Source organism: Chaetura pelagica, unplaced genomic scaffold, assembly GCF_000747805.2.
Source record: "Chaetura pelagica isolate M959 unplaced genomic scaffold, ChaPel_1.0 scaffold248, whole genome shotgun sequence".
Taxonomy (NCBI): domain Eukaryota; kingdom Metazoa; phylum Chordata; class Aves; order Apodiformes; family Apodidae; genus Chaetura; species Chaetura pelagica.
This window is the reverse complement of record NW_009954309.1, coordinates 2,478,829-2,488,844: the sequence shown is the minus strand read 5'-3', so window position 1 is coordinate 2,488,844 and position 10,016 is coordinate 2,478,829. Positions and strand designations below refer to the sequence as shown.

General features: G+C 37.2%; 1 protein-coding gene across 1 annotated transcript in view; it reads right to left on the bottom strand.

The window, feature by feature from the left end:
• The window catches only part of INPP5F (inositol polyphosphate-5-phosphatase F), a 23,988-nt gene extending 14,765 nt beyond the window's left edge, over positions 1–9,223 (bottom strand). The window contains exons 1-6 of the mRNA XM_010003971.1: positions 9,148–9,223; positions 4,194–4,330; positions 3,146–3,274; positions 2,245–2,412; positions 1,824–1,880; positions 153–351 (exon numbers count right to left, since the gene is read on the bottom strand). Coding sequence (XP_010002273.1) covers positions 153–351; positions 1,824–1,880; positions 2,245–2,352 — 364 coding nt within the window. The 5' untranslated portion in view covers positions 2,353–2,412; positions 3,146–3,274; positions 4,194–4,330; positions 9,148–9,223. The remainder of the gene's footprint in view (positions 1–152; positions 352–1,823; positions 1,881–2,244; positions 2,413–3,145; positions 3,275–4,193; positions 4,331–9,147) is intronic.
• Between the last annotated feature and the right edge of the window lie 793 nt (positions 9,224–10,016).

The window sequence follows — 10,016 nt, the reverse complement described above, 5'->3', positions numbered from 1 at the left end:
CAGGAATGTTTACTAGGAGGAAATTATGTTTATGCTGCAGCACATACTCTGACAAGAGCAGACCCATCACAGCACTCTTTAAAGTTCTATCTTCTGCATTCCTCTCCAGTAGTTCAGGAACAACCCCAGTACCTTGAATTATGTTTGCCTACCAGCTCTGTGCCGACTCCGGCGGGAAATAAGTGCCACCAGAAATGTTGGGTGAACGTCATCTACGCAAGTTGATTCCTGAGGTGGAGTTTCAGGACTGCTCTTATCATCATCAGAAGATTCACTATAGTTTACTACAAGCTCTTCAATTTGCACAAATCCTTGTATGATGGGTATAATCCAGAAGTCCACTTCAGTGTTCTACATTTTCTTCAGTTATTCTTGCCATTTCTCATTTTTAAACAGTTACTTTGCATGGCTTTCATCTTTTAAAAAATCTTTGCCATATGCCTGTTTTATTTCTGCAAGAGATACCAGCATTTTCTTCCATTAGCTGTAAAGCTTTTATATCAGGAGGAAGAAGGAGAAAGCAACATAAGATTTTTCTGTGAAGATGAAGCAAGCTGAATCAAGGCAAGGCAAAAATCCCTCCTGTACTCCCAGCTATCTAGGGACAGAAGAAAACCCTACAATATTTAAAAGCTTCTTTTCCAGTTTCCCCCAAGAGATTTTTCACTGCAGTGCTTCATCTGATGTTTTAGCATATTAAAAGCTTAAAGTACTAAGTTCTCATGTCAAAGATAAGGATAGTCAGTACAAATAGAGCAGCAAATATTGGTAATTAATTAACTAGCTTCTTCTTTAAGGTAGTTTTAGAACCTCTTTGTGAATATATAGTGTATTACATTTATTTTTTTATTTAAAGTGTAATGCTGTTGGTCTGTTTTCAGCAAAACATATTAGCATAAGCTTTATGCAGGCCAACTGGTTCAGGGTTATGCAAATCAGTGCTTTGTCACCTTAAACCCTCAGTTTCTTAAACAGAATTAAGATGCAAATTCCCTGCTAACTCAAGATGATCCATTTATATCCTATGACATGAAAAATAAAACTAGTTAAGCTGCTGCATGACACAACTTCTCACAGAGCATCTAAGTTTCCCTTGCTCTGACTCCATAAGAATATGTAAAACTATTAATGAAAGAGATGCTGGGACTCTTGCATGTCATCTGATGTCTGCTGTCAACTTTACAAGAACCTAAGACTGGGCCTAGATTGGCATTTAGTAGTTACTAACTCAGTCCTGTATCTGTGAGGTTAATTTAAGATGAAATGAGATCACACACTGCAGAAGGAAGAGTTGTTCTGGGTTTATGTGCTCATTAGCCAGCAAAATGTTTTGTCTACTCTGAATAGCTGTTCAGTATACACTACTACACTTCTACACTTTTGCTATGCTGACCAGCAACTCTGTTCAAGGAGAAAAACAGGACAAAAATCTTGCCTCAAGGACACTTGAGGCCCTTTCTTTTCTGGCTCCTCATCAAGTTCAGCTCTGTCCAAGGATAACTAATTTCACAGATTAACACATTGTAAGTTTACCTTCAGACATTAGCACAAATGTATCACACACTGAGCTATTCTCCATTGCTTTAGAGTATTCAAATTCTTGATTCAGTTGATTTTCATTCATTCACAATGATTACAGGCCAACCAGAAGGCTGCTGGAAGGCCAGGTCAGGGAAGAAGGTAATGCCAGCTGATCAGCTTCAGAAGGCACAGCCCTGATCCTGATCTGTCTGACAAGCAGGTTTTTAAGTAAACTTCTATGACACCTTAAGTAAACTTTTTGACTAAAAGTAACACACGTTATTGTTAGAAATAAGACTCACATCAATACTGATGAGATCTTCAATCATGTGCTTGTTCCAGAAGAATCTGTCATCAACCTGTTTCAAACAAAAAAAAGGCAGTTTTTGTAATATTTTAGTTAATATTTGGCAATATCTTTGGTAAAGTCAGCACTGTTATACACTACAACTGTACATACAAGTCTAGTGCTCACTGCTTTTCTACAAAACAGCTCAGTTCAAGACATGCTGCTGGACACTTCAGCTTCATTTCCTTGCACTGAAGCTGGTTACCAAGTAAGATCTTCAGTGGCAAGAGATTGTATCAACAAAGAATGTGACCAGTTAGGTTTGGACCACACACCATATTGAAAAGCACATCCCCCAAAAGGGGAAAAAAAACCCAAACACCAAACCTCAAAGACCACAAAACTGAAAATAACCCACCCCAAAACCAACTTACTTTCCGCCACAGAGCCAAGTTAGTTTTCTCACACACACTCTGCCTCTGTACTGAATTTGTTAGGTCATAGGTCAGGCTGTAGTAAAAGGAGTCTGAATCCATGAACATTTTGAACAACTCCTCCAATAATCTCTTCTCCAGCTTCTCTTTCTCTTTGCTTTCTTTAATCTGAAAGAAAAGTTACGGATTCCTTATGCCTTTCTCTTTGATTGAAAGACTCCAGTCATTTTTCCTAAACACCATTTCTATCCTTGTAGGAAAAACATTTTCCCATTGAGAAACAAGATGATAAAACTCCTAGCAGAGATGAAAACCAGGGACAACATCTTCAGAACTATTATGCTATTGCTTTTAGCAGTAAGAGGATTCAGAGCAGTCAGACTCTGAAACTTTTGAAGGTTACATTCAAGTGGAATGTTTCAATCTCAATAATTTGTATGAAAGATTGCATCTATCTGTTCTTATTTTAATAAATACTGTTTGGGCTTTCTAATCCCAGCCATTATTGTGTTACAAGCACTTTGGTAATATTGTATCCTGCTTTTTGGGGGAGCATGCACCAAATTTTGTCTCCAATTCCAAGAGAGATGATTATGCACAGCAATTTGTAGAGGCCTAGAATCCCACTTCAAGCTAATCCCACTAAGAAGGGACTCTATATAGAAATTCTATCAAAATAATGTAATTACAAAATGAGAAATCACAGAAGAGGCACAGCTAAATAACCAAAAAACAAATTGAACTTCAAGACATAATGGTTCCACATTCTGCAGTTTTTCAATAGTTCTCTTTTTAGGTCTTGGTACACCATTTGATCATTCACCATAATCTTTAAGTTATCAAAAGTTATAAACATTCTGAAATAAACAAAAAAAAAAACCAAAAGAGTAAATAGGTTTACCTTCTTTTTATTTGGAGCAGACACATTGGATTTAATTTGAGTAAGCGTCTTCAGCAGAAATTTTGTGTCATCTGGGGACTGTGTAATCTTCTCTGGTTTGTTTATCCCAAAATGGTGTTTTTTACAAAGCTAAATAACAATATTGAATTGAAGGAAATAATTAAATACTATTTTAAAAGTTCAAGGAAGTTTTAATTAAAATCCACAAGCCTCGAGAAGACACTGAAATACAGAGGGAACATGCAGGTGTCCATCTATAGCATAATTCTCCCTTTCTTTTACCAAAAGCATTTTTTCCTGTGATTGTGAGAGCGTCTGCCTCAATTTTAAATGACTGGAGTATCCAATTCCACTTCAGTTTCCCACCCAAAAGAGTAGTAATCACTTAGACTGTTTTTCCTTGATCCATTCTCTTTTGGAAAAAAATCTGCAATGTTTAAAGTGTGGGTTCCCCTTGGAGCCATAGGGACTATCACAAGCCATTCTGTTCCCTTGTCATGTTCCCTCCTCCCACCACACACTCTCCAAAGAGAAGCCTGAAACCAGAATTATTCTCTCAACAGTCTACTAACCAGAGCACATCATCTTAGACTAGTAGGATCTACTGAAAGTCTTACCATCCTACTCATTAAGAGGTAATCAGAGCTTTTGGGGTTTTTTTAACTAAAAAAACAAGTTTCCTGTCCTAGTCTAGCTTTGTCCCTTTAGATGATTCCTGAGGATTCAGTTCTGTTCTCAAATACTCTGTTGCTCAATTACACTATTACAATTTTGTTCTTGTATGTTATTTTCAATGGTCTGTATGGAATTTGAGTATAATTCTATTGTCATTTTCCTCCCTAGCAGAACTTGTGATTTCTGTTTTTTTTTAAAAAAACAAGCTTTAATTAAAAAAAAAAAAAAAAGAGATACTTAAAAAGCACAGTGTTTAAGATTACTGCATACACTAGGAAAAAGAAATGAGGTGTGTGTTTACCCATTGAATTTCACATTTAGATTTCACTGGAGCAGGAAGGGGGAAGTTACAATTCCTTGAAGATAGACATACCTCTAATTCCAGATCCTGAGGTTCAGTTTCAGAAAGTGGAATCACTGCAATCTTTGTTATTTTGCAAACCTCATGGTCTCCTGGAAGTTTGCCAATCAATGCTTTTTGACGAATTAAAAGTAGCCACCATGGTAAATCTGGAAAAAGATTAGTAGATATTTGATTTGCCTGTTGGGCATTTACTTTAATTAGTCTGCCAGAAGCTTCTCCCCAGAGCACCACCTCTGCCAGGAACCATCTGACTAGAAGACTCTAGTGAATGATGATTCACTATTGCTATGGTTTTTATATTATGCATTGGGAAAAAAACCCAACAAAGTCTAAAAACCAATATAGTAAGGAGATTAACTATGTAATAGACACACCCATTAGAGCTAAAGTTACCACTGCTTCATCTATTGCAATTAGGTGATTTAGACCTAACTGAAGAGGCCATGCACAGACACTAGAAGTCTGCTGTGGTAGACATTAATAGGCTGCCACACTTATGCCAGTTTGTGTCATGTGTGGTATCATGTATGGTCATCTTAGTATACATTACAAAAAACTATTTGCATTATACTCAGAGCCACAGAACACTGAAAGAAAACAGGAATTCCCCAGCCCATCAAAAGAAAACAGTGAGGAAGTAATTATGCAGATAAAGTATTCCCTAAAGTACAAGCTTCAACAATAGCCCCAGAAGAAGCATATCACGATTGCCAGTAATAACTAAATAACTGAATCCCTAGATTATGTGCTGCTGCAGTTAAAAAAGAATTCCACAAAATAATTTTAAAATCATAAAAAAATCAGTTATTGTCTACTCAATGCGACAGGTATGGTGTGTACAGATGAACAATACAGTCATAGGTCAGCACCCCATTGCTGTTTATTTTCTCTAACAATTCCCAAACAATCTAGCATTTACTTTTCCCAAATGCTTTTACAGTAACTTTTCTTAAACTGTGCGTAAGTTGACTATAAATGCTGCTTTTCCCAAGTATTTTGATTTTGGCCAAGAAATTTCATGCTAACATTTTCTTTTTTTTTTTTTTTTGTTACTTGAATAAGTTAAAAATCAGCTGCATGCAAAAAGAATATTTTAAGTTGTTGACTGAATTGAGTTAGAAATGGCAGCAGTTACAGCTCATTGAAGATATTTCAGATGCTGAAGCACTCATTTCTATCAAGATTCACATGCATGTTAACAAAAAAAAAGTTTTCCTTTCCTGGGGAGAAGGATGGAGGAACTCCCCTTCTGTTTACTGAGTCCACGAAACCTTGCCAACAGGGTTTAATTTTGATCTTAATTAACCAGCACTGGAAGTGCACACCAAATTGATCCAAATACAGACATGACACTGCCCGGGAGTGTGCTCTGACCAAGAAAAATTCATTGGTGGCAATGAATGAGTTAAATGGAATTTGCTGGAACTGGTTAAGATATCCAGCTTTGGTTATGGTTAGATATACAAAATTAACTCCAAGCAGTTATCAACTACAGCATTACCTCTAGCACTGCAGTGTTTGATCTACTTGCTAAGTAGTGTCTGATCAAAAGTGATTCAACTTCAGAACACAGTTACTATTTCAGTGGATTAAAGTATCTACTTTTTATTCTAACAATAGTACGACCTCTTTCTAATTATGTATTAGGATTTTTACAAAGGGAAATGGCGTGGCTACACTTACATTCTGTATGAATTCACACTAACTGGGCCACACAAGAAAATTAATATTCTCTAAAGGAGACACAGTTTATGGAGGAGATGTGCTTGCCTTTATATGGGAAGGTCATGCAGAGACCATTTTAACTGTGTATCTGCACCAAGAAAATGTGATATGTTCTGTTTCAGTAGCTTATCTCCACAACACATCCTAGAATTCTTTTCCATCTATTCCTATTTTTACTCCACATTTCCTTACAAGACAACTTAGGATGGGCCAGAACAAGGTAAGAGACCATATCATTGCATTCTGATATGCAATTAAGATTTTATTGGTTTTGACATTATTTTTATATTTCCCCAAAATGCATCTCAAATGTTTAAGAAAACCCAATATTTGGAAAGAGCCAATCATCTCCAGTGTGAGTTTACACTTATGTCCAGATGCACAACTGACTCCCTCATGGCAAAAATTCTTTAAAGAATTAAAATAGAAACAAGCGTGATCTTGGCTAGCTGGTTTCAACAAGATTGATACTCTGCTGCAGAAGCTTTGCTACAAATTCTCTAGGCCAGCAATGTTTTATTGCTAGGACAGCAATAAAACCAGCAAGATTGTAAGTAAATTAAATCCCATCCCTGGTTACAGAAATTTGGTGCTAAATTAAGGATAGCCCAAGACTGACTAAGGGACATTTCAAGGTCATTTTAGGGCTATTCCAGCATCCTTGTATTAAGTAAATCTTTTCAGAACAGTTAAGACATGCACAAGACACTGAAGTGCATACAGGCTTAGTGACAGCTCTAGAGTACACTGGCAGCAATTTCAATACTTAAAAGGTAATTAAAGTTTCCAGTATTAGTAGTCAAAATGTGCTAAGCATTTTAAAATCACACCAGTCCTTTCAACAATAACTAATGACAAGGTTCTGAGCAGGACAAGCCTATACAGGACTGTAGCTAGCCAAATGAGCTCCGAATTAAGTTTTCTGATCCTTATTGTCTGGGGACTGGGGTGAAGAAATCAGAGCAACAAGTCCTCCTGTTTCAGGTCAACTCTGGAAGAAAAGCATTTTGCTCAGGTTCCACAGTATTCTTACTAAGTCTGGACACAATGGTCCAGCAATGTTAAATATTTATACATCTTCTGCTGATCAAGTTTCCGGGTGACAAAGATTGATACAAGAATAAATAATGAAGACAGGTTACTGTTACAGAGTGCTAGATTATTCAGCTAGAGGATTACCTAAAACTACACTTGAATATGATTAAGTGAGACTTCATTGACAATATTCATTTCAAGAAAACTATGTAAGGCATCTCAGCCAAGCCTCTCATTTTGAGTGCAGCCTGATGGAGGACACTCATCAACAACTATTCAGCAGACTGAAGGGAACAGCAGTTCTCAGCAGAACAGTAGGGATAATAAACTGGAGACTGCACTTTCTTCAGACATCTAAAGGTAGAAAAAAATATCTGTCTAGAGGACAGTTGCATCACTTACTACCAGAACACCAAAAATAAGAAGGATCTGAACAAGGCAGAGAGGAAACAAAATGCTTCCAGTGGCCCAAGGAACAACTGAATGGAGTGCCTGGATAAGCAAAATTGATTCAGCAGCTCTACAGGACATACGAAAAGACGACTAGATATCAGATTTATTACCTGATAATCTTGATTTACTTGATAACAGCAAGCTTGACAATTTACTTGACAACAGCAGTGTCACATATGCTTTCATAAGCAGAGCAAGTGCCACACAATAAGCACACATGCAAGAATATTTGGTTGCTGTAACAAACTAAACCTTCCAGAAAGCATTTGACAAGGTCTTCCCCTTCAATGACTTTTACACAAGACTCCCTAGGGAGAAGGGGAGAAGGCCTCTGCACACTTAAGTGCTTAGTTTAAAAGATACTAAAAAAGCACAACACACCAAAAAAACATTAAGCTAAAAACAATAATTGAGCATTTTCCCATAGCAGAAAGAGGTCATTATTGGAGTTTAGCCATTATTCATCATGAACAGCACAGACAACCTGGATGAGAAGAGAAAGTGAGGTGGCAGAATCTGACCCACTTTGTATCACCAGATCTGAGCAAGGATGGCTGAATAGTTCTGTAGAATGAGCATAGACAAAAGCATCAGGTGAAATTTAAAGTAGATGAAGTGATGCAACCAGAAAGAGAACATGATCATGAACTTCACAGAGGGATGTGCTCTGAACTATTATTCTCAGAAACAAGATCTAAGGGTTACCATAACTATGGAGCCAAGCATTTCCTAGGACTAGCTCTGTCATGCCCATGCAGTGATGTACCAGCCCCCCTTTCCCTTCCTCACCTGTTGCTAGCATGCCACTGCCATCTTGACTAGTCTGTTTCTAGTCAATGGGCCACAAACATCTGATCCATTTCAGGACTTAATCCATCCTGCTATCCTGGTAACAGACTTGAAACTTTACCTGTATTGATCATATTGCCAGGCACTACTTTAAATGGAGGGTCTCAGCATTCACAAAAAGAACAGCACACAGTAAGTGAAACAGAGTTCATGGCTGGCCTTCCTACATGGCAGTAAATAGATATCCAGATATCTACTGACAGAAGAGTATTTCTAGACAAACCTAGTAGATATCAAAATAAATACCTATTGTGACTACAGGAATTCGCAGCTGACTACAGCTAAAAGAGCACTGACCTTATTTGACAGGAAAAAGTTACTAGAATCAGGTATAGAGGCTTAGCATTAAGTCACAATGCATTCTACACCTGCTTCCATTTTATAGGCATGTCTTACATTTAACTACAAATTAGATTAAGTGTTCCTTTTACTTTCATCTACCAAAGTATTCTTCAGGATTTCATATAGCATTGAGAATTCAAGACTTATATTTTTGTGAAGAAGTCCATCATCAGTTTTTGCACTGTATCGTAGGAAAACAACAACAGCCTGCTTGAAAGGATTATTCAAAGAGGTACAAGAATTTTATGCATCTTACACAGAGCCTCTTACAGAACACCAAACACAAATCTCTACTCTCTGTGAACACAATTCTTTTTACAAGACAATGACAGACCAAAATACATACACTGGAAAGTAGAGGAAATTTGCATCTGCAGATATAATATAATCACTTTGACAAATTCACAGAGTCGAGGAGCCCTCCCCTGTTGCAAAGACCACTAAATAACTCCATTTAAGCTACAGAGTATTATTTTTTATATCACTGGCTTTAAAACAAAGTGCATTAGCAGTAAAAAAAAATAAAACAACAAACAAACCAACACAAACAACCACATACCTGTATGCAGCTGAACTTTGCCAATGACTCCCTCTACCAGGCCCAGACAAATAGGATTCCAAGCCAAAAGAAGATCAGTGGCTGAAAAAAAAAACAACAAAACAACCCAGTTTTTTTAAAGTAAACTCAACAGGCCAATTAATCCAGTGATGACCATTCTCTCTTCTTGCCCCATCTCAGAGGATAGAAAACATACAATGATCTCTGCAATAAATTACATATGCTGCTCAACTTTTGCTTGTTACCAAGTAGCTATGGTCAAATCACTACTTTTGTAATCTAAAGCCCTACGTCTGATATTTCCAAGACATTTCAGAAAAAAATACATAATTATTTTGGACTACATTAATTCAGTGCAGTGGAAGTTCAGTTCTTCTAATATCCATTACAATTTGTAAATCAACTTAAATTTTACATGGCTACATTGAAACTGATTACATGTCATTAAGTTAATAATGTAGCTTCAAAACCAGATGTTAACTTCCAGCCCCAGCTCTTTCCCATACTTATCCCAATTACTGTAAGTTTCACATCCTCTTTCTAACACTCACTTCCTCTTTTGTTAAAACACTGTCAACACCTACATGGAATATCAAAGCACACAAAGTTAAGTTTTAGGCTTCTAGTTCTGCTGTTAAAAATTCCAGTGAACCACATAGGAAGCAGAAGAGAAAGCAGGAAGGCAACACTATCAACTTCCTAATCTGTGAAGGGTACTCCTGCCAACACGCATCCAAGCCATCACCTGGTGCAAGTCAGTGAGAGGGTATAAATATGCAGACCCTGCAGTCAGACAGACATACATTGCTAACACTAAGTAGGAGTTTAACAGTGGTGTGTTACCTGTTCAAGAGTTTAAGACTACTAAG